Genomic DNA, 27418 nt, shown 5'->3' with positions numbered 1-27418 from the left:
TATATATACTGATAGATTATTTTGCATTTTCTAGGTAGACGATCATATAATCTGGAAAGAACAGTTTTGTTTCTTCTTTTCCAATCCTTATATCTTTATTTTTCTTATCTTCTTGCATTGGCTAGAATTCTCAGTATAAATATTTTTTTCATCTTCCTGCACTAATCAGCAGTGTGTCTACACTGCTCACTCTTAAATTAACCAGCATTTGAATAAATCTATTTAGCTCTATATACAATATGATTTGAATGCTTTACACGCCCCTTCCAGGAACTCATCTCTGACTTTCTTATTTGATATAGATATTTCTGTGTGCCCATAATACTCTGAGCCCACCCCTATTACAAAATGTATCAACCTCAACTGATATGGTTGGCTTACTCATCTAGAAGCTCAAAAGTAGACTGTCTTATTGGCACCTAGCCTAATACGATGCCTGGATTTTAGTAGGTACTCAATAAATGTTTGCTTGGTTGAATTAACAAAAAATAATTTACTATAACACAAATAAATATAATTAACTTTTTAAGAAGTTTACTAACTGATTTAATATGCAAAGTGTAAAGCAATAAGGAAAGATTTAATTATGTTTTTATTGATATTAATTAGGGAAGTAGAAAAAAATGAAATTTATCTGAAAACTTCAGTCAACAAGAACACAGTTTTCAACTTAAATTGATTCTGTACTGGAGTCTGGCTTAAAATTGATTCAGAATGGTTACCTGCTTTAGTGACTACTACCTTGCAATTTGTCCAGAAGCACAACAGCTATTCGATGCTGAGCTTGAATTAGTTCAAGATGCAAATCCATCATGAAACTATTTGAGGCAAGGGGTTTGTAAGTATCTCCATCTACATGGTGGGTACGCTTTGGTCCAACAGAGTTGAAATAAAAAGAAATATAGTTATCAAAACACACAAAAATAGCTGTATACTGTTATCACTCAAGTTATCATCATTTTATTTGTAACCATTACATTCTGCTCACTTCTCAGCCCTTTGCAGTTAGCTTAAACACTAATAAATATGCCCTTAGAATTCATCAGTGTCCTCTTCATTAACAAATTCAAAGACTCCTCATTCTCCTAGCTCTCTTCTGGGAAGAGGGAAATATATTTCTGGCCTATGAGAGGTAAGCCACCACAAGTCATGCTTTACTTACCTACTTTCAAGGCCAGTTTTCTTCCCAGTTAAGTAAAACTTCAATCTAATTTAAGACTCTTCCATTCTTACCTTGGCATAGCAGTGGTCAATTACTGATGATCCATTTGGCAAAGACGTTAACATGCAATTCAAATTTATTCCACTGATTGCTCTGTCAAGAAGTTTATAAGCAAAAAGTAACTGTTCCACAGGATTTTTCTAAAATAATTTTATAAACAAAAAAGAAAAATAAAACTTAAGGGAAAATCAAATGCAACATTTCCAATTTTTGACAATAATTCAAAACCACATAACAGAAATTTAAATAGTCTATCTAACACTAACAATGTTATGTCTCTAACTACATGTATTTATCTGTGACTAAATGTGGAGTGCTATCAATATGGGTGACAATAATAAATAAATTTCACCATTTTTCCAAATACAAATTAAACCTTTCACAAAAATGTATTAATATATATAACTTCCATTTATGGTTTGCATAATTCTGATTGTACTAAATGTACTGGTACATTTTTAAAAGAGTTCACATAGTTTGTCACTTTCATATACCTAATTTGAAAAAGATTTTTTAAAACAATTTCAGAATCTCAGACTAGAAATTTAGTCCATCAACCCAACAGTCTATATTAGTCTACATCATGATTTTCAAAACCTAAACACTTTTTAATTTAATCATTCTCACAGAGAGACAAATATAGAGAATAATGTAAAGAGCAACCAGCTTTGCCCAAACTTTCAAATTTTCCATATTTTTCCAGATTTTTTAAGGAAATAAAGCATACAGATATATGCATGTTATATATATATAACTATATATATTACTATACATATATTACTATATATAACTATATATATTACTATACATATATTACTATATATATAACTATACATATATTACTATATATATAACTATATATATATATCACTATATATATAGTTAACTGTCCACAGTGCCACTCCTCTTCTCTGCCCCAGAGGTAGCCACTGTCCTTGAATTTGGTTTTACTATTTTGTGCATGTTTTTAAACTTTTACTACATGTGTATGTATCCTTAACCATATGCAATATCACTTTGCATATTTTTAATTCTCTTTTATAAAACTCTGTAGGCTCCTTTTAAAACTCAACCATATGTTGTTGAAACTTATTCCTGCTGGTATATGTAACTCAATGGGTCAGTCAGGGATTGGTTATGAACACAAAACTATGCTACATATTTCAAGCAAAAGAAGACTTAATACACAGAATTAGAAGTGTTCATCACCATTGCAAGGCATGAAAGAGCCAAGATCAGGAAAGCTGCCAGTGACAATTTTGCTTCATGCAATTCTCAAGAGTTTGCTCAGAAGCCTCTGTGAACCTAAGAATCTAGGAGGCAGCTGACAACAACCTCAAGCACCTACTACACTGAAGCAGGTGAATTGCAAGAGTTTGCTCAGCATGCCTGGTAAACTCATATCATCTATTCGCCACTATGGATTAAGAAGTATCTCTTCTCTTCTGAATTACAAATTCATGCAAATGCCCCTCATTGGAAGACTAATTTAAAACTGTACAGAAATGAGATGCTGGAAATATAGTTCCAGGTTTCCCCCCTATAATGAGAAGGTAACTATAGAACGGAATTGCAATGATGCCAAGTTTACTCTAGTATAAGCCTACTCCAGTTCATTTATCCTCACAGCTACAATGAAATGGTGTTGCTTGGAGGAATATGTCCCAATTTATCCACTCTTCTGCCAACGGACATTTAGATTACTATTACTAAGGCCAGGCGTGGTGGCTCACGCCTGTAACCCCAACACTTGGGGAGGCCAAGGCAGGAGGTCACCTGAGGTCAGGAGTTGAAGACCAGCCTGGCCAAAACTGTGAAACCGTGTCCCTACCAAAAAATACAAAAATTACCCGGGCATGATGGTGCGGACCTGTAGTCCCACATACTTAGGAGACTGAGGCATGAGAATCACTTGAACCCGGGAGGCAGAGGCTGCAGTGAGCCCTGATCATGCCACTGCACTCCAGCCTGGGTAACAGAGTGAGACCCTGTTTCAACAAACAACAAAAAAAAGATTACTATTACTAAATATGCTGCAATGTATTGTACTTGTCTGTGAATAAACACAAAGTTGATACTTTCTTTTATTCTTTTTTTTTTTTTTTTTTTTGAGATGTAGTTTTGCTCGTTGCCCAGGTTGGAGCGCAATGGCGTGATAGCTCACTGCAACCTCTGCCTCCCAGGTTCAAGCAATTCTCCTGCCTCAGCCTTCCAAGCAGCTGGAATAACAGGCATGCGCCACCATGCCCAGCTAATTTTGTATTTTTAGTAGACATGGGGTTTCTCCATGTTGGTCAGGCTTGTCTCGAACTCCTGACCTCAGGTGATCCACCCGCCTTGGCCTCCAAAAGTGCTGGGATTACAGGCGTGAGCCACCACGCCCAGCCCAAAGTTCATACTTTCTTTACAGTTCTTACATCTTTTCTCTGCTTTCTTTTTTTACCCATCTGTCTAAGACTTCCAGGACATGCTGAACAGAAGAATGACAGATAGCTTTATGTGGTTACACCACTATTAAAGGGCTGCTTTTAATCTTTTACCATAGGTATAGCATTTACTCAAGGTCTTTGGATGACACCCTTATTAGATACAGAGGTTCTTGTATATTCCTAACTACTAAGAGTTATTTTTTTAAAGGATGGTTGCTTTTAAAGAGGATGGTTGTTGAATATTATCAAATGCTTTTTTTGCATCTCTTTGTCTAAGTGAAGTAGTCACGTTTTCCTTTCATCAGCTAATGCAATGTATTGCATTATATATTTCTAGTCTTAAATCATCCTGGCATTCCTAGAATATAAACAATTTTATACTATATGTACATACAGACACACACACACACACACACACACACACACACACACACACACATACCCATTCAAGAATCGCAGGCTCAGGAAGGTTCTTAAGTAACCCAAGTAGTGTAAATTCAAATTAAAAACCTACTTGAGGGCAGGCCCCAAGGTTATAAATCATTAGGAGGAGGAATTTTCTCCTACCCACTCCTCTTCTCACTACCCAAGTTGAGGTATCTCCTTATATACATAGGCAGAGGCGGGTTTTTTTGGGTTTGGGGAGGGTTTTTTGTCTTGTTTTGTTATGCAACAGGGTCTCACTCCAGCCTAGAATGGAGTACAGTGGCACGATCTTGCCTCACTGCAGCCTTGATTTCCCGGGCTCAGGCGATCCTCCCACCTCAGCCTCCCAAACAGCTAGGACTACAGGCACATGTCATCACACCCAGCTAATTTTTGTATTTTTTTTGCAGAGTCATGGTTTCACCATATTGCCCAGGCTGGTCTCAATCTTCGGGGCTCAAGCTATCTACCCACCTTGGCCTCCCCAAAGGGCTAGGATAAAAGGCGTGAGCCACCATACCCAGGCCAGAGTTTATTTCTAGTCTACCTTTTCCTAGGATATAATCTTTTGTAGGTTCTAACTTTACATATGAGTCTCCTTTCCAACCCCCATCTTTCATGTGCCCAAGCCTCATCTCTTGTCCCTGGATGGTGGTTAAAAATCTAAGTATATTTGTATAATAACTATGCCCATCAACCTACTGCAGCATCTACTCATAAACTTACCATGCTAGTTTTCAGTTCCCTTTTCTATTTTGGCCCCTGGGATTTACCCAACTTTCTCATGAGCTCTGCAACATGCTTGAGGATATTTGTTCAAATCTGTCCAAAATCTCTAAGTGTTTTCTCCCAGGAGGATGTTCAGCTCATCTTGCCATTTTGCTAGAAACAGAAGTCTCTAAAGATATCCCTTTTTTTAATTTTTTTATTTTTTGAGACAGAGTCTCACTTTGTTGCCCAGACTGGAGTGCAGTGGTGCGATCTCGGCTCACTGCAACCTCCGCCTCCCAGATTCAAGCAATTCTCACACCTCAGCCTCCCAAGTAGCTGGGACTACAGGCAGGCACCACAATGCCTGGCTAATTTTTGTGTTTTTAGTAAAGACAGGGTTTTGCCATGTTGGCCAGGCTGGTCTCAAACTTCTGATATTAAGCGATCTGCCCACCTCGGCCTCCCAAAGTGCTGGGATTACAGGTGTGAACCACCACGCCCAGCCAGGATATCTTTTTAACATCAAAAAATTTCAAAGACCCCACACGCTCACATTCTATCATCATCATCATCACCATCACTACCACCACCATCATCATCTTTATGATCTTCATCATCCTCATCACAGTCGACATTTAACTAAAACATGTCCCAGGTATAGGGCTAAATGCTTTACTAATAATCTTTTAGTTGCCATAGCCCAGTATAAGGTGGATACAAATTAGTTATAATTTTATAACCCATTTGTTGAAGAAAGAAATGCTCTGTGTTCAGTAAAACTTTGAAATAAGTGTTCTTTCATTTAATCACAATAGTGTCTCATACATTTTTTAAATAGTAGTATGCATATATGCAAGTTATATAATTTATCCCACCTACAGACTCTGCTGGGTGAACATATGAATTGCGAATTCTCCTTACAATAAACCGTCATTTTTCCCCCCAACTCCATTCCCCTATCAGTGAGTCTAAAAACCCTAAGTTGAGATTCAGTGCTTTACGTAAGATATAAGAGAAAAACAGCAGCTATCATGTGCCAGGTACTAGTTTCCACATTACAATATCTCATTTAAACTATATAACAACTCAGTGGAATAGGTACTATTATAATTTTCCAGATGAGGACACTTATACTCAAAAAGACAAAATAATTCATTCAGCATCACACAAATAGTCAATATCAGAGTCCAGACTCAACTACAGGTTTCCACACCAAATGCTGTGCTCTTCGACCATGCCAAAGAAAATATGTCTACCATATGCCCAGTACAGCTGAGCAGATTGTGTATTGCATAACTTTAGGGGGTAAAATTCACACTGTTGTCATCACAGACTTCTCTGTATTTATTTTGACGATTTCCCAACAGATGGTAATAAATCATCTTTAAGAGAGGGTACATTTTTCTTATTTAAATAAATAACAGTTCACAAATGGTCTCGTTTCTTTGTTGTGGGAAAATTGCCACCTTAAAAGAAATCCATTTCATATAGTGGTTTTAATTGCCAGAAAATTTCTCTCTCAAGGTAAAATCTAGCACTTTGTACCTATGAGTAGGATTTCTATGTCTGCCCTACTCTGCCTCAGAGAATAAGTGCTAGCCCATAAGCCAGTGATTCTCAAACTCTAATGTCCTTAAAAATCTACTGGAGAGGCCAGGCACAGTAGCTCACACCTGTAATCCCAGCACTTTGGGAGGCCGAGGTGGGTGGATCACAAGGTCAGGAGATCGAGACCATCCTGGCTAACATGGTGAAACCCCACCTCCACTAAAAATACAAAAAATTAGCTGGGTGTGGTGGCACATGCCTGTAGTCTCAGCTACTCAGGAGGCTGAGGCAGGAGACTGGCTTGAACCTGGAAGGCAGAGGTTGCAGTGAGCCAAGATCACGCCACTGCACTCCAGCCTGGGCAACAGAGCAAGACTCCATCTCAAAAAAAAAAAAAAATCTACCGGAGGAACTTTTAAGAATCTCACACCTGAAGTTGTGATTGCATATGTCTGGAGTGAGAGATAGGAAGCTGCATATTTAGCAGACACTGTAAGTGATCCCTGGGAAAAACATTGGCAGACAGCTATTATGCCACCTCAATCTCTTATGCATGTCAGTCTCTGTTCTCAATTTAAGATTTCTCAAATCTAGCTCTCTTCAGAAGACACAAGACAGCATAAAGTACTCAGTTGGCATCCCCTGAAACTTAGCATTAGAAGAGGAACGTGCATTTGAGAAAGTAAATTCAGAACGACCCCACAGTCCTCCTGTACATTCATGATGGCATTTGATTGGTACCATTTCTTAGGACTTTATCTATTATACCAAGTATGGAAGAGAATAGATAAAATAACACTTTAAAAATTAGCACTTGTTCTTCTATTTCAGGGGCCTCCCAAATATAAATGTGAGGGGGGGGTGGCATGTTATTAAAAACCAAGTAAAGTCATTTATATCTATGCATTATATAAATATCTTTTATACAAATATCTTGAAGACAGTATTATTTAGGATAGGAGTTACTCCTAGGTAGGGGAAAGGCAAGGTGATCAAGAGAGGGTAGCAGAGGAGGTGAGTTTCATCTATACTAGGAATATTTTGTTTCTTAAGCTAGCATATGAGGAAATGGTAAATTATAATGGGGCTTCATTACAATATTCTTCATAAAAGGTAGAAAAATGTCCCTATAGTTCTCAATATATAAAGCCATACAATCCTCAAATTTTAAATATTCAAAATTATTTCTACAATTAACCATTATGCATTTACAAATTTAATATTATTTGAAAATAAAATTTCATGTTTCACCTAAATTTTCTAAATATGTAGTAATACCTGTAATATTGGAAGAATTTCTGTGATCCCTTTTGGAGCTCCAGGGAATTTGTTAGTCCCTTCTCTTAAAGGTACATCTGGAAAAGAAAGGAAGGAGGAAGGGAATGAAGGATGGAGGGGAAGGGAGAAGAGGAGATGAAAAAAAGGAAAAGTAGGAAGAGGAAGAGGACAGGGCAAGAGCGAGGAGGAAATGAAAGAAGAAGGAAGGACCAGAGAAATAAAAAGGAGGAAAGAGAAAAATGGAAATATAGCAGTGAATCATAATCATAAAAAACTTTATGCTAAATTAATTACTTTTTAATTAATGATAATCTCAGAAATGATTCAACACTAGAATTTGACTAAGCATCAAATTATTTCTTCCATGTAATTAAATTTTTTCTTCTGTAAGGTAATTTTAAAAAATCTTGTAACGTAACAAACCAAATCAAATATTTATCAACAAGTCAATATCATCTTTCTCTATATTCTATAAGGTCCATTTAAAATCTTTCAGAGGCCAGGTGCGGTGGCTTACACCTGTAATCCCAGCACTTTGGGATGCCGAGGCAAGTAGATCACCTGAGGTCAGGAGTTCAAGACCAGCCTGGCCAACATGATGAAACCCCACCTCTACTAAAAATACAAAAATTAGCCAGGCATGGTGGCGCGTGCCTGTAATCCCAGCTACTGGGAGGTGCTGAGGCAGGAGAATTGCTTGAACCCGGGAGGCGGAGGTTGCAGTGAGCGAAGATCATGCCACTGCACTCCAGCCTGGGCGACAGAGTGAGACTTCATCTCAAAAAATAAATAAATAAATATAAAAGCTTTCAGAAGATAGCATAGAAACCCTATCAATTTGGACAAATATCAGAGAAGACTTGTACTTTATGTTTTATGTGGCAACAAGGTGTTAAGAATAACATTCTTAGAAGTTATAAGAATTTATATATCTAAATAGGGACAACCCCTCATTACATAAACATAGAAGTTTTCAAATTTATAAATGGATTATGCTCCAATATTGATCAGCTCTTCAGAAATGAAACATTTTAACAATCAATAACTTAAATTTTATTTAGCCCATTTATAATGATATAAAACAATAATCTCCCCCACAGTAACTAGTAAATAAAACAATAACATTAAGTAAGAAATATACTTTTTTTTTTTTTTGAGATGGAGTCTCACACTGTTGACCAGGCTAGAGGGCAGTGGCATGATCTCGGCTCACTGTAACCTCTGCCTCCCAGGTTCAGGTGATTCTCCTGCCTCAGCCTCCCGAGCAGCTGGGACTATAGGCACATGCCACCATGCTCGGCTAATTTTTGTATTTTTAGTAGAGGCAGGGTTTCACCATGTTGACCATACTGGTCTTGAACTCCTGACCTCATGTGGTCCACCTGGCTTGGCCTACCAAAATGCTGGGATTACAGGCATGAGCCACTGCACCTGGCCAGAAATAGACATTTTTAAAAAGTAATCAGTAATGCATAATGTAGAAAAATTCTCTTGGCTGAAGGAAAGCTGGAAACTATATATTTTTAAATCTACAAGCTAAAAAGATGGTGGAAAATAAATAAATAAATAAATAAACAAACAAACAAACAAATACATGGCCAGGATCTTGGGAAGGAAGTGTGGAGAAAAAAACAAACTATTTTTCCGTGCTTTCATGCCACAACAATCAACACAGATTTCTGTGACCAAGTGTGGAGTGGGGGGTCCCCGCATACCAAACATGAAATCAATTCTGCAGTGGACACCAGCTGGGCATTCTCCAACCCTGTTCACTTCCAACACTACCTTGCAGATAGAGTCAGATCACACAGATTGAGGACTCAGTCCCATAAGACTGCTGTTTTCCCCACTCTGCTCCCTGCTTCCAATGCTGACCATAAGCCCCCGCTTGTTTTACCTGTGCTTCTGACCAGCTGGCTACAAACTAAGGTTCCCGTGACCCCCTCCCTGGGTCTGATTAATTTGCAACAGTGGCTCACAGAAATCAGGGAAACAGTTATTTTATCATTTTATCATAAAGGCTATTACAAAGGATACAGATAAAGAGATACACAGCATAAGGCATAAAGGAAGGGGCATGGCGCTTCCATGCCCTCCCAGGACCACCACCCTCCAGGAACCTCCAAGTGCTCAGCTATCCAGAAGTTCTCTGTACCATGTCCTCATGGAACTTTTATGGAGACTTCATTAGATATGCATAATTGATGGATGGATGGATGTACGGCTGTGCAGAAATGTGATTGGACAAAAAGGGTATGATCTAATAACCTTTAGAAACCCATTGCTATGATTTGAATATTTGTCTCCTCCAAACTCATGGTGAAATTTAATCCTCAATGTGGCAGTATTGAGAGATGGATCCCATAAGAGATGACTGGGTCACGGAGGCTCTCCTCACATGAATAGGTTAACTCATTCATAGACTAATGGATTAACAGGTTAACGGATTGATGAGTTATCATGGGAGTGGGACTGGTGACTTTATTTTTTTTTTGGAAATATATTGTTTGTTTTTTAAAAAATATCTTACACTCACTCATATTTTACTTACTGGCCCTGTTTTATGTCAGTTCAGAGTTTTGTATCTTTTTTAATTTATTATACTTTAAGTTCTGGGTACATGTGCAGAATATGCAGGTTTGTTACATAGGTATACACGTGCCATGGTGGTTTGCTGCACCCATCAACCCGTTATCTGTATTAGGTAGTTCTCCTAATGCTATCCTTCCCCTAGCTCCCCACCCCCTGACTGGACTGGTGACTTTATAAGAAGAGGAAGAGATCGGGTGCAGTGGCTCATACCTGTAATCTCAGCACTTTGGGAGGCCGAGGCGGGTGGATCACCTGAGGTCAGGAGTTCAAGACCAGCCTGGCCAACATGGTGAAACCCTGTCTCTACTAAAACTACAAAAAAATTGCTGGGTGTGGTGGCTCGTGCCTGTAATCCCAGCTACTCGGGAGGCTGAGGCAAAAGAATCACTTGAACCCAGGAGGCGGAGGCTGCAGTGAGCCAAGATCGTGCCACCGCACTCCAGCCTGGGTGAAAGAGCGAGACTCCGTCTCAAAGGGGAAAAAAAAAAAAGAAAAGGAAGAGATACCTGAGGTAGCTTCCTCAGCCCCCTATCACTGATGCTCTGTGCCACCTCAGACACTGCAGAAAGTCTTCGTGAGTAAGAAAGCCCTCACCAGATGCAGCCCCTAGATTTTGCACTTCTCAGCCTCCACAACTGTAAGAAATAAGGTCCTTTCCTTTATAAATTACTCAGTTTCAGGTATTCTGTTTTAAGTAACAGAAAATGGACTAAGATACCCAGAAGGCCTGTCTGTTCAGATTCTTCCTGGCCTCTCTGTGCCACGTTCCTTCCTCCTGGGTATGGGGCAGGACCCCTTCTGAAATGAGTCTTATGTCCTACAATCAGACAAGGTAGGTCAAAGAATTTCTTTATGATCAGCTCGAAGACAGAGAGGCAGGAGAAGATTAGAGTATATTTTCAGTTTCTATGGCCATCCTTGGAGAGAAAAAGGAGCAGGAGAAAGGAGGAAAGTAGAAAGTCAGAGAGAGAGAGAGAGAGAGAGAGAGAGATATTCTGTTTGCTGAGGTCTGCTTCTGAGGCCTAAAGTGCCCCAACATTATAACAAAAGACTCTCTTTCACTTTTATTGCTCCAAAGCTGTTCTGAAGCTACTTCATGAACCAAGGACAAAAAGCCACTCTTTAACAAAAGGTATGCTTATTGTTTTAGTCACTTAGGAAATAAGAACTATGGGAGTCATGAGCCAGGAACTGCGGACAACAATAATTATTTATATATATATATAACATACAAAATATATGTGTTCATTGATGGTTTATGTTATTGGGAAGGTTTCCAGTCAACAGCAGGCTATTAGAGTTAAGTTTTGGAGAAGCCAAAACATGGATTTAGGATGGGTGCCCCTAACCCTCATATTGTTCAAGGGTCAACTGCATATATATCATATATCATAGTATCACAGAGTCACATCTGAATATTGGAAAGGGAGGCCAGAGTATAGAACACATTAGAGCTACTTTTCCCACTGGGGCTTATATCAATTCTGGAGAGAGAAGCTGAGAAACTGAGTGATACCTCTGATAGCCTTGAGAGAAAAGCAACAGGGATTGGGATCCAGGACCCACCAAGGATGAGAAGCAAAAGAGACTGCATCCTAGAAGTTAGGGTGAACTGAAAATAGATCTTCAAGGAGAAAGCATTTCAGCTTCAAAATATCTTAATCCCTCAAACTGGAATAATGGGATCCTAGAGTATTAGTGCCTTTCATGCATCTAGTAAAAGCAAGCATAAATCTTCCCTAGAAAACGAAAACATCATCCAAAGCCTCAATTATTTCTACAAAATGCTTAGCAATAATAATGTCCATTACACACTCAAAAATAACCAGACTAGCCAAACAGGTGTGAGGTTAAGTTCTTCATTGAAGACTTCAGTATAATAAATGCAAAAGGAATGAACGAAGTTAGGAGTCCCTCCTGGCTTCTTACCCCCAGTCTCCTAGCAGCCCTTCATCAATGACAGATAAAAGCCATAGAAATACAACTTCATTGTATTTGTTCTGTATGGGATCCTAGAGGTCCCTCATGGGAACAGGCCCTGAACTCACAACAGCAGCCTTCTCATTAACTTACCATGCATTACATGGGGCTTCCTTTCCTCCGCTGTCTCACTTCTCCACTGTGCTTCCCTGGATAAGGTCCCAAATAAACTACTTCACTCAAATCATTGTCTCAGAATCTCCTTCTGGGGAACCAACCTAGATCTGAACTCACAGATAAATCTTTATAGCCCAAAAAGTGGGATAACTAGGCATTGTGTGCCTCCTGATTCAACGCAAGGGAGTAAATAGCACTACCTATGAAGTACTGTTGCTGAAAAATAAGACAAGTGGCAAGAATTCTTCTTAACAAAGTATCAGCAGAATCTAAGTAAGCATCCAGCTCTAACTACCAGGTGAGAAGCAAGTTAATCAACATCACATGGAGGGAAATGGCCAAATCCAGAATGTGGAAAATCCCACAGGATAATGACTCAGTTTCTTCAAAAGATAAATGTCTTGAAAGGGGAGTATGAAGGAGAGAAACCACTAGAGATTAGAGAGATTTAAGAGACATGTCAAGAAAATACAATGTGTGGGCCTTGTTTGGATTCTGATTGGAACAAACCAACTTTAAAAGATATTTTTTAATACAATCAGGGACATCGGAATTATTCCCCATTTTGTAAGATATAATAATAATGGCACTGTGGTTTTATGTTTTGAAAAATCCTTATCTGTCAGATGAACAGTTAGATACACACATACACATGGTGGGGTGGTATTTGCTGGAAAAATTACGCGTCTGTTTTAAAATACTCGGAGAGGGGGAAATGTTGCAGGGAGAGATGAAATGAGATTGAAAAGATGTTGATAATTATTGGTGCCGGACGATGCATACATGGTGATTTATTTTTTCTCTCCACCTTATATTTAAAGTTCTGCATAACAAAAGTTTTTAAAAGGAAAAAAAGCATTTTAATCCAGGACATTTCAGAAATATAACCTGAGGCCAATGAATGTGTTCGATGGCCAGAGACTTTTAACTGATGGTTGTCAAACTTTGATCTATATCAAATTCACCTGAGAAGCTAATAAAGACTAAAAAGGTCCAGGCTAGCTGAAGTAGGACAGAGCTTGGGCCTTGCATTTTTAACAAGCTTTCAGGTGATATTAATAACAATCAAAATTTGAGAACCATGGCTCTAAAACTCCATCTGCAAGGCCACACTCAACAGCGGAGGACAGGCAGAGCCAGATTCGTGAATCTCCAAGTAAACAGTAACTTTATTACGAAGTCCTCCAGATATCATACATGCTCTATAAGTGGGGTGAAACAGCAAAGTAAACACCCTCCATGGACTCCTCCACATTATTCCCCACCCCATGAAATATAGTACAGGGCTGCAACCAGAGGCAGAACAAAGAACAAGGAGGTCAGAACAGAAGGCCATCCTTTGAGAGAAGACATCTCCTGAATGGAGAAGAGAAAGGGGTTGAGACAGGAAGAATGGGGGCTGGTGGGGAGGGGGTGCTAGGAAATGAAAGCAAAAAGAGGAAGATATAAGGATAAGAAGAAAAAGAGAAAGGGGAGGAGAAACAATAAATGAAGAAAGAATTTTAAAAGGAAGGAATTAGAAGAAAGAAAATAGAAAAGGAGATAGAAAGTAGAATGACACTGATGCATTCAACACTTACTTGATCTCCTGCGCTGTGTCAGATGATTTGGTGAGTGCCAAGAATATGACAGTGTCCAAAACAGTCTTCCTTCAAGCATTCACTCTTATGGGAAATGGAAGGGGAGGGAAAACAAAGGAAGATAGAGGAGAGGTGGCTGGGTGCGGTGGCTCACATCTGTAATCCCAGCCCTTTGGGAGGCCAGGGCAGGCAGATCACTTGAGGTCAGAAGTTCGAAAGCAGTGTGGTCAACATGGTGAAACCCTGTCTCTACTAAAAATACAAAAATTAGCCAGGCATGGTGGCCAGCACCTGTAATCCCAGCTACTCGGGAGGCTGAGGCAGGAGAATCGCTTGAACCTGGGAGATGGAGGTTGCAGTGAGCTGAGATTGTGCCACTGCACTCCAGCCCGGGCAACAGAGCAAAACTCCGTCTCAAAAAAAAAAAAAAAAAAGGGAGAGAAAGTGAAAAAAGAAAGAAAGAGAAGGGACTAAAGGGGAGTAGGCAGTAATTAGGAACAGAGAAAAGGAATATGAGAAGACAAAAGGGTTTTGTCCTTCACTGAATCAGAGAGCATGAAACCTTAACATCCACTTGATGAAACTATCTTATTATCTATCTCTAATTATAAATCCTCAATGAAGCATAATATTGAAGTGCCTAGTTTCCATTAGTAGGAGTTATCCTGCATTTGATATCATACCTATATATTTGTATTTATATATGTATACAATTTTTCAGCCAACATTTTACCTAGAGATTGTTTAAATTTTCTTCCTGGGCTTCCTAAAGATTCCAATATTTCACTTAACCGTAATGTGACTTCTGCCACTACCACAATGTCAATGTCTTCCATTTTATAGCAGTGAATTACTTCACTTATCTGCCACAGAAGATAAATCCACTAAAAAGAGAAAATACACAGCAAAATTAATTAAAAGTATATGAAACTGTAGAAACAGTCACATTTTTCAAAACTTATACTTCCTTGAAACAACCATCTTCTAATCATATGGAAATGTTACACAGGTACCCCTCCTTATTAATGCCTTAATTATAAATAACATAAAACTCAATAATCCTTTTAAAACAATATTTAGTAATCAATCTGTTTACATAAATTCATAAAGTAGATTCATTTAAGTCTAGAGTCTGCACATCTATAGCCATTATGGCAAATTTATGATCTGTTATTTGTACATATCAGTGAATAGTATCTGTATCCTCAAAGTTCTCACTGTCCCTTTGAAGCAGCTATTATGATTACTATCAACATCCTCCTTATGAGTGGGGAAGCAGGTGTTTCAGGCTCCATATCAGGTGACTTAGATTGTCTTTCATGGCCGGGCACGGTGGTTCACGCCTGTAATCCCAGCACTTTGAGAGGCTGAGGCGGGTGGATCACGAGGTCAGGAGTTCGAGACTAGCCTGGCCTATATGGTGAAACCCTGTCTCTATTAAAAATACAAAAAATAGCCAGCGTATTGGCGCACACCTGTAATCCCAGCTACTCTGAAGCCTGAGGCAGGAGAATCGCTTGAACCCGGGAGGTGGGGATTGCAGTGGGCCAGGATCGTGCCTCTGCACTCCAGCCTGGGCAAAAGAGCGAGTCTCTGTCTCAAAAAAAAAAGAGAAAGAAAGAAATTATCTTTCATGCCTGTATCCCCAAAGCTTAGCACATAAAACCAACTATCACATTTTGGGACCTGAGATTATAAAACGGTATTTATGTACTCACATTATTACTTAACAGAGTACATGATAAAAATCACACCTATGCATACTAATGTAGCTAATCTTATGCAGCCTCCAAATTACCAAAGCTACAATATTTGTTATTATTAAATTTTTTCTCCTAAGTTTCCAGGTTATAATATTCAAATGCTCACCCTTCTCCCTCCTATAAAGTAGCTCTTTTAAATGGTCTAAATATATTATTGCAGGGGGGAGAAAATCTGACACTCTTACGTCTCTGTATTCTCTATTATTAATCTTCTTTTTGAATTGATCCAAGCTCATATGACCTCAGATACATTATATTTATTTTTTATTTTTATTTATTTTTTTTGAGACAGAGTTTCACTCTGTTGCCCAGGCTAGGGTGCAGTGGTGTGATCTCGGCTCACTGCAACCTCCACCTCCTGGGTTCAAGCAATCCTCCTGCCTCAGCCTACTGAGTAGCTGGGACTGCAGGCACACACCACCATGTCCAGCTAATTTTTGTATTTTTAGTAGAGACGGGGTTTCACCATGTTGACCAGGCTGGTCTCAAACTCCTGACCTCGGGTGATCCACCTGCCTCAGCCTCCCAAAGGTCTGGGATTACAGGTGTCAGCCCCTGTGCCTGGCCCATACTATATTTATTCTTCACTTAAAAGCTTGAAGCCAGGCGCAGGGGCTCACATTTGTAATCCCAGCACTTTGAGAGACCAAAGCAGGTAGATCACGAGGTCAGGAGTTCAAGACCAGCCTGGCCAAGATGGTGAAACCCCATCTCTACTAAAAATACAAAAATTAGCCGGCCGTGGTGGTGGATGCCCGTAATCGCAGCTACTCCAGAAGCTGAGGCAGGAGAATCGCTTGAACCCGGCAGGCAGAGGTTGCAGTTAGCCAATGCACTCCAGCCTGAGTGACAGAGCAAGACTCCATCTCAAAAAAAAAAAAAAAAAAAAAAAAAAAACCTGAAAAGGCCGGGCGTGGTGGCTCATGCCTATAATAATCCAAACACTTTGGGAGGCTGAGATGAGCAGATTGCTTGAACCTGGGAGTTTGTGACCAGCCTGGGCAACGTGGTAAAACCCCATCTCTACAAAAAATAAAACAAAATTGCTGGGCATGGTAGTGTATGCCTGTAGTCCCAGCTACTAGGGAGGCTGAGCTGTGGAGGATCACTTGAACCCAGGAGGCAGAGGTTGCAGTGAGCCAAGATCATGGTACCATACTACTGCAGCCTCCAGGACAGAGCAAGACTTTGCCAAAAAAAAAAAAAAAAAAGGCCTGAAACACCTCTTTGCTCCTCACAACAAACAAAATTAGAACAAGAGTGCAGGGAACACACATTAAAAGAAAGGGTCATTCAGCGCTAGAAAGAATATCTTCTTTATATATGTATATATGCAAATGAAAGTCATTAACCAGGTGAAAAATAGGAAAAATTTAGATTTGAAATGTGTATGGCAACTTGAATAAGCAATAGCAAAAAAAACACGTGAAAGGGAATGCGAAAGGAATACTTTGTTAGTACTGATTTTCTGGGTGAATTTTGCATAGTCATTTCTGGATATATTGAGCCGCTGAATTCCTAATTTGCATTTCTGCCATAGGAACATTATCGTGTCCACAACAATTTCTTTATCAGGTTGAGCATCCTAAAAACAAAAGTGAGAAGGTAAATGAGTAGGAATAATAAAATACATGTATATAACATTTACTGTGTGCTGAGAAACACTCTAAGAGCTTTACAAATACTAACATGTTGAATCTTCATAATGACCCTATGAGAGGAGTCCTAGTATGATCCTCCCCATTTTACAGAGGAGCAAACTGAAACACAAGGAGATTAAGTGATTTTCCCCAACATGAAATGACTAAAGAGTGGCAGATGGGAGGGATTCAAACCTAAGTAGTCTAGCTCCAGAGTCCTCACTCCTTTTTTTTTGAAACAGGGCCTGACTCTGTCACTCAGGCTGGAGTGCAGTGGCAAGATCTCGGCTCGCAATCTCACCTCCACATCCCAGCACGTTCAAGCGATTCTCGTGCCTCAGCTTCCCAAGTAGCTAGGAATACAGGTGCACACCACCACACCCAGCTCATTTTTGTATTTTTAGTAGATATGGAGTTTCACCATGTTGGCCAGGCTGGTCTCGAACCCCTGGCCTCAAGTGATCCACCTGCCGTGCCATCCCAAAGTGCTGGGATTACAGTGTGAGCCACCGTGACCCACCTAGATCCATCACTCTTAATGAATGCTCTATGCTCTTCTGCCTCTCTAAAAAGAAAATTCCCAAACATTTTTAGGCAAGTTTGCAAACCAATTACTCCCACCTGACTGTGAAATTTACATATACTTTTCTCTATTTAAAATTCTTGCATTAAAATAATAAGGAATTGGACAGGCGCAGTGGCTCAGACCTATAATCCCAGCACTTTGGGAGGCTAAGGCGGGTGGATCACCTGAGGTCAGGAGTTCAAGACCAGCCTGGCAAACATGGCGAAACCCTATCTCTACTAAAAATATAAAAAGTAGCTGGGCATGGTGTCGTGTGCCTGTAGTCCCAGCTACTTGGGAGGCTAAGCCACAAGAATCGCTTGAACCCGGGAGGCAGAGGTTGTGGTGAGCCAAAATTGCACCACTGTACTCCAGCTTGGCGACAGAGCAAGACTCTGTCTCAAAAATAATAATAATAAGGAATTGGAGCAGGGGGAGATGAACTAGTAACTAGAGAAGCAATGGGGAGTTGGGAAAGTGTAGAGACAAGAAGGAAAGGCAAAAGCTGAACAGAACCTCACACTGGGTGTCAACTGATGAGCCATAATGAGTATGTTTTCTCTCATCCAAGTTACTTGCCTTTGCAAAAGAAAATTATTATTCATTATAGCTAAACTAGAAAAATAATGAGTTTATGATTAAAATATACCAAACCTGGAGCTCTCTGAGGCTGCTCTAAGACCTAATTTGCATATGTAGCACCTTCCTGCAATGTTTGGGAATACAACAGATATCAATAAATGTTTATTGAATTGAATTGAATTGAATTGAACTAAGACATATACCATTTTAGCAAAACAGATAAATGAGGGTCAGGCACAGTGGCTCACACACCTGTAATCCCAGCACGTTGGGAGGCTGAGGTGGGCGGATCATCTGAGGTCAGGATTTCAAGACCAGCCTGTCCAACATGGGGAAACCCGTCTCTACTAAAAATACAAAAACTAGCCGAACATGGTGGCACACGCCTGTAATCCCAGCTACTCGGAAGGCTGAGGCAAGACAATCACTTGAAACTGGGAGGCAGAGGTTGGAGTGAGCTGAGATCGCACCACTGCACTCCAGCATGGGTGACAGAGTGAGACTCTGTCTCAAAAAAAAAAAAAAAAAAGAAAAAGAAAAAGACAAAGAAAAACAGATAAAGGAAAGTTCCCTACCTTTTTAAGCCTTGATCGCTATTTTTTGGTTAGCTCTCCCACTGTAATAATTTATTTACTGCCAAACACCTTTCTTTCAAAAATTAAATACCTGTCACAGGTTATAACTTATTCTGACAAACCCAGAAGAAATGAAAAATATTATAAAGCAGAACTTCTCAAGTGTGCTTCACTTACCTGGGCAAAAGTTAATACAGTGCTCTATAACTGTGGTTTACATACTTTTTAAAAATGACAATATAACCAAATTTTCAAATGAAATTTCATCAGAATCCCAGTGTTATATACAAAAGTAACAAAAACAGATTAGGAAGCTACTACTTAAAGCTGGGCTTCTCCATTATCCTCAGCAAACTAACACAGGAACAGAAAACCAAACACCACATTCTCACTTATAAGTAGGAGGTGCAGCAAACCACCACGGCACATGTTTACTTATGTAACAAACCTGCATGTCCTGCACATGTACTCCAGAACTTAAAATAAAAATTAAAAACAAATAAATTAATTTAAAAAACAAAACAAAGTTAGGTTTCTGAGGATCCCTGAAATTTGTTTAATAACCATTGCTATATTATAATAGTTTTACCTGAACACTGGTACCCTCTTATAGGTCATTTTAAAATACTGGCCATTGTGTGCAAAGTGACTTCCAATAATAACAAGGCTTTGTACTCATGGACTGAAAGCAGTATTTCATTAAACATATTAACTCTTCCTAAAAACCACTGCCTCATTTCCTTCATTATTAGAAACATAGCCTGAGAATTTCCCAAAAAGGAAGACACTCAAAATGACAACAATAATAAAAAGAAACTTAAAACTACAAGTCAGAATCTAACTTAATCCTATATTCTAATGATTAAACAAAATAAAATTTTAGCAAGGCATAATTCCTGTGATATTTTAAATTCGGCCTTAAGTTAGGCACAAAAACCTCCTTCCACACTAATAAAAATTATTTAAAATAGCTATTTCACCTGGGGAGCAGTGCAGACACAGACATACAAGGTTGCTGCCAAATGGAAAATATCCTCTGAATATCCACAAGTCTTCAAACAAGTATCTAAGTTCATAAAGTAGAGGAAAATGAAACAAAAAAATCACTTACAAAATTTCAAATAGAAAAGGCACAGAAACACAAATATGCTAAAAAAAATGACACAAATGATAGGCGGGCAAATATCATGTCAATAAGACAAATTAAATACTTCTATATGAAAACTAATCTTGGCTGGGGGCAATGGCTTATGCCTGTCATCCCAGCACTTTGGGAGGCTGAGGCAGACGGATCACTTGAGGTCAGGAGTTTGAGACCAGCCTGGCTAACATGGTGAAACCCTGTCTCTACTAAAAACATAAAAATTAGCTGGGCATGGTGGCAAGTCACTGTAATCCTAGCTACTCGGGAGGCTGAGGCAGGAGAACCCAGGAAGCAGAAGTTACACTGAGCCAAGATCATGCCACTGCACTTCAGCCTGGGCAACAGAGTGAGACTGTGACTCAAAATAAATAAATAAATAAATAAACACACACACACACACACACACACACACACACACACACAGAGAGAGAGAGAGAGAGAAAAGAAAACTAATCTTAGTGGCTCTAATCCAATTAAAATAGACCATTATCATAAATCCAACATTCCAACATTTGTATGCTATGTCCAAAAAGAAACTGAAGAGGCTTATAATATTAAAGTGCACATAAAATATGGTAGTTGAAAGAAAAATAATAAAAATATTGATTCAGAAATCACTAGAAGACATATATCATTACTTGGTACAAATTACTTACTGCAACTGATAAGCCATGCAATGTCTTAAGAACATGGCAAAACATTAAAAACCTGGAATTAAATAGTTCTCTTTGGTGTAAAAAGCAGACACGGCAGGTTTTCAATTATACACACAATAACTTTTAGGATTTGAAAAGTCCTAGAATGGCAAACACTGCAAGCTGGAAAGAGACAGGAGATTACCAAACCTTCCCTTCCTAACATGAACTGATGACTTTGTCCTCTGATTCACTGCCTTGCGGGCCTCCCTCTTATCCAACTAAGCCGGCAGGTAAATAGAACCTCATTCCCCTACTCAAAACTGTCACTCAGAATATAATCTAGCATCCTTACAAAGCCCAGGAACTACATCATCTAGCGCCTAGCTACTTCTCTAACTTTGTCACCTACCACACTCGGTCACACATACCCCCATGCCATTCCTGCAATCACCAAACACACTCTTGTCTCAGGGCCTTTGTACCTCTTGCTCCCTCCGCCTTCAACATTCTTTCTCTCACCATATCTATAAAAGAGCATATTTCGTCAAACTAAATTTTTTGAACAAACAAATAAATACTTACCATGAACAGCAATTTTTTTTAAATAAATTTGAGCTGACTGTCCTTCTTTATAGTTTTCCAAAGGAAAGATCAAACCTTTGTTTCTCTTCACGTTGATTAGTGGTTCCATTGCAATCAGAAGAGTTAAATCCTTCTCTGCTTTCTTTGACTCTGGATCATCCTGCCTCTTGGGGAAGTATATCCCACACGTTAATTAGTAATTGGATGTCATTTTAACAAAAAAAAAACCAGGAGGATAATTTTGCATATATTACCTGGAGAAAATAAATAAGATGTACAGCAGAAGATTCAAATAAACTCCACTCCTCATAGGTAAAAGCTAATTTTATAAATTTCACAGCAGCATCCACAGAAATAACATCTTTTCTTCCTATCATAAGTTCCAGAAGAGATGTTTTTGGAAAATCAAGCATTCCATCTGCACCAATATTTGACACTAGGAAAGGAAGAAGAGAGTTTTGAATATCACTCATGCAAATAAATATTTATTAAATATTCACTATAGACGCTTTCAGGCACCAGGAAAACACAATCCCTGCTTTCATAAGATTTACGTTCTAGTGGGGGAAACAAGAAATCTTAGTGGGCAAATACAGGGTGGTGCTTTAGGGACAAATAGGAAGGGCATCCAACACAGATGTGGGGAAGGAGGGCAGTTAGGGAAGGATACTCAGGGGAAAGAGAATGGAATCTCAAACACAGAATGAGCAAGAGTTCCTAGATACAGGTTGGAAACTTGGGAAAGAGATCTAAAACGGGGATAGAGCTTTTAGAGTCATCATTATACATCTGCAGTAAATAGTAGATTCAGCCATGGATCATGTTGCCTTGCACAGAATAATAAGAAACACCAACATTTAAGAGAAGAGCAGAGGGAATAAACGCTGCAAAGGTGAGTGTTTAGAAAGAAAGGAGTACTCAACAGTAACGCATAGATACAGAAAGTAAAGAAGAAAAGGACTAGCCAGGCTTATTGGTGTGCACCTATAGTCTCTGTTACTCAGAAGGCTGAAGCAGGATGATAACTTGAGCTCAGAAGTTTGAGCCCAGCCTGAGAAATATAGCAAGACCCTGACTCTCAAAAAAAAAAGAAAGAAAGAAAAGAAAAGTAACTGAAAGTAACTGAAAGTGACCCCTGGATTGAGCAATAAGGTTGTCCATGACATTCTTAGTAGAGTGCTAGAGTCTGCCCACTGTATAAGTAGAAAGAAAATACTTAGGAACAATGAAAACAGACAATACCGTCAATAAATCTGGCTGTACCAAGAAGACCTATAGGGAGGAAGCTGAAAGGAAACACGGAGGCCCAGTCACAGTGGCTTATGTTTGTAATCCCAGCACTTTGGGAGGCCAAGGCAGGTGGATCCCTTGAGCCCAGGAGTTCGAGACCAGCCTGGGCAACATGGAGTAACCCCAACTCTACAAAAAATACAAAAATTAGCCAGGTATGGTGGCACATGCCTGTATTCACAGCTACTCAGGAGGCTGAGGTAGGAGGATCACTAGAGCCCAGGAGGTCCAGGTTACAGTGAAGAATGATCGCACCATTGCACTCCAGCCTGGGTGACAGAGTGAGATCCTGTCTCAAAAAAAAAGGGCACGGTATAATGGGACCACTTGGACACTTGGAGGGATTAGGCTTAAAGACACAAAGAGAAACATCCCCTCTCCTCCATTTAAATGAGAGATAGTGGGAAAGGATCAATATGCATGAGGGTAAATTTGGGGGTTTGGGTGAAGAAAGTCAAGGAAATTCTTATCTAAAACTTGTATTTTTCTTAGGAAGAGAAGAGCCCAAACTATGGCACCAGAAGTTCCCTGCATTCAGATGGGCATTCGCATACACATGTGCACCCACATGTGCCCACACCCACACACTAAACTCACCTAAAGGCATAGGAGCTAACGCTAGGCTTTTCTCCCTCCTCTCAGGTGGACACTAAGGCCAAGTCAGCTAATTGTTCCAAGAAGGAAAGCTCATGGGAAAAGAAAATTAAAAGCAAAAACATCTTGAAAGAAAAACCACAAATGAAGCATCCTTTACCACAAGAAGCAAGAAAATGGAAAAGCACAAACAAGAATTTAAGTGAAAGTGTTCTCTCAGAAAAATAAAAGAGGATATTAGAAACATGAGGCAAGAACAACTGCTGTGAAAAAAGAACCAAGTGGATTCAAGGTATAAAGTACATCATCATTGATGGCCGGGTGCGATGGCTTATGCCTGTAATCCCAGCACCTTGGGAGGCCAAGGCAGGCAGATCACCTGGGGTCAGGAGTTTGAGACCAGCCTGGCCAACATGGTGGAACCCCATCTCTACTAAAAATACAAAAAATTGGCCCGGCGTGGTGGTGCACACCTGTAGTCCCAACTATTCGGGAGGCTGAGGCAGGAGAATCGTTTGAACCCGGGAGGCAGAGGCTGCAGTGAGCTGAGATCGTGCCACTGCACTCCAGCCCAGGCAACAGAGCAAGACTCTGTCTCAAACAAACAAACAAACAACAAAAATAACAAAAAAGTATATCATTGTTGAAACAAATAATTAAATAGGTAAACAGAAGAGTAGAACAGAGAGAATCAAAGATCAAATTCGTGACCTGAAAAATCAGATAGAGGAAGCTTCCCAGAATGCAACAGAATAAAGACATGAAAAGAATAAAATAAATAAGACATGGAGGATGAACATCTATCCTGTTAACATCTGTCTAATGGCATCTTCAATGCCTTGAAGGATTTTTTTTAAATAATGAATATAAGGAAAGAAATTTAAAAGTAACATGAAAAAATGAAAGAAAGATATGACCTCAAAGTATCTGCTGCATTACTAAACCCACCCCTAGATCCAGTAGAATAAAATGTAAGAATGTCATAAGAAAGAGAAAATTGTAAAAGATACATCTATAAAACAACAAGATTTAAACTGACATTACACTTCTCAACAGAAACACTATATATACAAGATTATAAAAAAGAGCATCAAAATCTTAAAGAAACTTGTAAGTAAACTATTATATCCAGCCAAACTACTTCAAAATTCTTAGAGTTTGTATTTCAGCAAAAAGAAATGAATTTAGAAAGAAGCAATGAAAAATGGGAAGTAATGATGAGGAGAAAAAAATCTTAATAAAGGTATTTTCTGTCTTAAAAAGCAATGACCAGGACTTGTATTCAGAACATAAAAAGAGCTCTCAAAACTCAAGAGAAATAATTAACAATCCAATTAGAAAGTGAACAAAAGACACTAGAGAAAAAGAGCGTATACAGATGGGAAATAAACACATGAAAAACTGTTTAACATCTTTAGCCATTAGGGAAATGCAAATTAAAGTCACAGTGGAATATTACTACACACCTATCAGAATGACTAAAATAAAAAAGTAATGATACACCAAATTCTGTCAAGGATGTCCAGAAACTGGATCATTCACACATTGCTGGTGGAAATATAGTAGAGTCACCCTGGAGAATAGTATGACAGTTTCTCACAAAACTAAATATGAACTTATCATATATCCAATCCAGCAATTGCACTGTTGAGCATTTTATTCCAGAGAAATGAAAACTTACCTTCACACAAAAACTTGTACTCAACTGTTCATAGCAGCTTTATTTCTAGTAGCCAAAAACTGGAAATAATTCAAATGTCCTTCAAAGGGTAAGTGGTTAAACAAACTGTGGTGTATCCATACCATAAAATAATACTCAGCAGTAACAAGTGAAAAAAAATTTTTTTTGAGACAGAGTCTTGTTCTGTCCCCAGGCTGGAGTGCAGTGGTGGTGGTGTGATCTCCATTCACTGCAACCTCTGACTCCTGGATTCAAATGATTCTTTTGCCTCAGCCTCCCAAGTAGCTGGGACTACAGGCACATGGCATGACGCCTGGCTAATTCTTGTATTTTTAGTAGAGACAGAGTTTCGCCATGCTAGCCAGGCTGGTCTTGAACTCCTGGGCTCAAGGGATCAGCTCGTCTTGGCCTCCCAAAGGGCTGGGGTTACAGGCATGAGCCATGGTACCCCGCCAAGTGAACTATTAATACACACAACCTGGATACATCTCAAGAGAATTATGCTGAGTGAAAAAACAGACAACACACATACGGCCACCTAATTTATGACTAAGGGATACTGCAGCCAACTAAAGGAAGTTATCTTCAATAAATGGTGCTGTGTCAACTGAATATACATATAGAAGTATATAAATCTTGATTTCTACTTCGTATAAACAAAAAAGATCTAATTTCTAATTATAGACCTCATAAACTTAAGGAAGAAACAATAAAACTTATGGAAGAAAACATACAAGAATATATTTACGACATTGGGGTAGCTGAAACTTCTTAACCACAACACACAAAGGATCAACTATATAGGATATATTGATAAATTGGACTATATTAAAATTAAGAATTTCTGTTCCCCAATGGATATCATTAAGAGAATGAAAAGGCAAGCCATCAAGTAAGAAATGATATTTGCAATACATGTATTCAATAAAGGAATTATATCCAGAATATATAAAGAATTCCTATGAATCGACAGAAAAAAGGACAAAAGGTTAAAATAGGCACCTCACAAAATAGGATATCCAATAGTGAAAAAAGTATATGAAAAAGTGTTTAACTTTATTAGTCATCAGAGAAATTTAAGTTTATACTGCAACACCACTGAATTCACACCAAAATGGACAAAATGAGAAAGACAGATAATACTAAGTGTCAGAGAAAATTTGGAGTAATGGAACCCTGATAAAATGTTGATGGGTGTGCAAACTAAAAAAAACCACTTTGTAAAACAGTATCCAATGAAGCAACATAGGAATATCCCATGCTCTTGCAATTCCACACCAACAGAAATGCATAGCAGATGTTTAAACATATTTCTCTGAGTAATTCATAAAATAAAAAGACAAAAACTATCAGTAGGGATAGAGAAGATCTAACCACATGATTTACTAGCTTAACTTAATCAACATATATATAAAGCAATGCATCCAACAACAACAAAAAATACATAGTCTTTCAAGTACACACAGACTATTTACCAAAGCTGGTCATTTGCTAGGCCATAAAGCCTATCTTAACAAATGTTCACAGTTCCAAATAATACATAATGTGCTCTCTGACCATAGTATAATTAACATAGAAATCAGTAACCAAAAGATAACTAGAAAATCTCCCATATTTTGGTTCAGAACCCATATATCAAAGAATAAATCACACTGTGTATTAGAAAATATTCTTACTCCAATAGTAATAAAGATATGATATATCAAAACTTCAGATACATAGCTAAAGCTGAATTTAGAACAAATGTCTTAATATGCATTTAATGTAAATAATAACAAATCCTAAAAATCAATGATCTAAGCTTCCAAGTCAATAAGTTTTTTAAATCAGTAAAGCAAACCCAAGAAAGTATAATAAAGGAAGTAATGAAGAGCAAAAATCAATAATATGGAAAATGGACATACAATAGGGAAGATCAACAAGGTCAAATATTGTTTCTTTGCAAAGACTAATGAAATTGGTGGACCCCTGGTGAAATTGATGAAATAAGAGAGAAAGCAAACTGACCAATACTGAAAAGAAAATCTGAAAAATTTTATATCTATGGAGGAAATTGAATTCATCGTTTAAAATATTCCCATACAAAAAATTCCAGGTACAGATGGCTGCACCAGAAAATTCAACTAAACATGTAGGAAGAAATAACACCAATATGACACAAACATTTACAGATAATGGAGAAAGAGGGCATACTTCTCAACTCATTTTATGAGGCTAATATGACCTTGTGAGCGAAACCTAAAAATAACATTACAAGAAAGAAAAGTCTCTCCCATCAACAGAGAAGCAGAAATAAGCAATCCATAAAATTAACCACATTAATAGAAATAAATGAGAAAGCCATTTGATCGACTCAGTAAATCTCAATAAATTCAGAGAAAGCTTTTGCTAAAATTAAACTATTCAAGATTAAAAACAACAACAAAAAAAACACTTAGCAAACCAGGAATACAAGAAACATCTGTGATCTGCAAAAGGGTA

General features: G+C 38.6%; 1 protein-coding gene across 1 annotated transcript in view; it reads right to left on the bottom strand.

Moving 5' to 3' along the window:
* CFAP54 (cilia and flagella associated protein 54) overlaps positions 1 to 27418 on the bottom strand; it is a 397088-nt gene that overhangs the window by 331223 nt on the left and 38447 nt on the right. The window contains exons 10-17 of the mRNA XM_034934266.2: positions 21627 to 21808; positions 21373 to 21538; positions 19989 to 20074; positions 17097 to 17231; positions 14617 to 14767; positions 7615 to 7691; positions 1234 to 1362; positions 742 to 868 (exon numbers count right to left, since the gene is read on the bottom strand). Of these exons, the coding sequence (XP_034790157.2) occupies positions 742 to 868; positions 1234 to 1362; positions 7615 to 7691; positions 14617 to 14767; positions 17097 to 17231; positions 19989 to 20074; positions 21373 to 21538; positions 21627 to 21808 (1053 nt within the window). The remainder of the gene's footprint in view (positions 1 to 741; positions 869 to 1233; positions 1363 to 7614; positions 7692 to 14616; positions 14768 to 17096; positions 17232 to 19988; positions 20075 to 21372; positions 21539 to 21626; positions 21809 to 27418) is intronic.

Source organism: Pan paniscus, chromosome 10, assembly GCF_029289425.2.
Source record: "Pan paniscus chromosome 10, NHGRI_mPanPan1-v2.0_pri, whole genome shotgun sequence".
Taxonomy (NCBI): domain Eukaryota; kingdom Metazoa; phylum Chordata; class Mammalia; order Primates; family Hominidae; genus Pan; species Pan paniscus.
The sequence above is the reverse complement of the archived record's forward strand: the minus strand, read 5'-3'. Positions and strand labels throughout refer to the sequence as shown.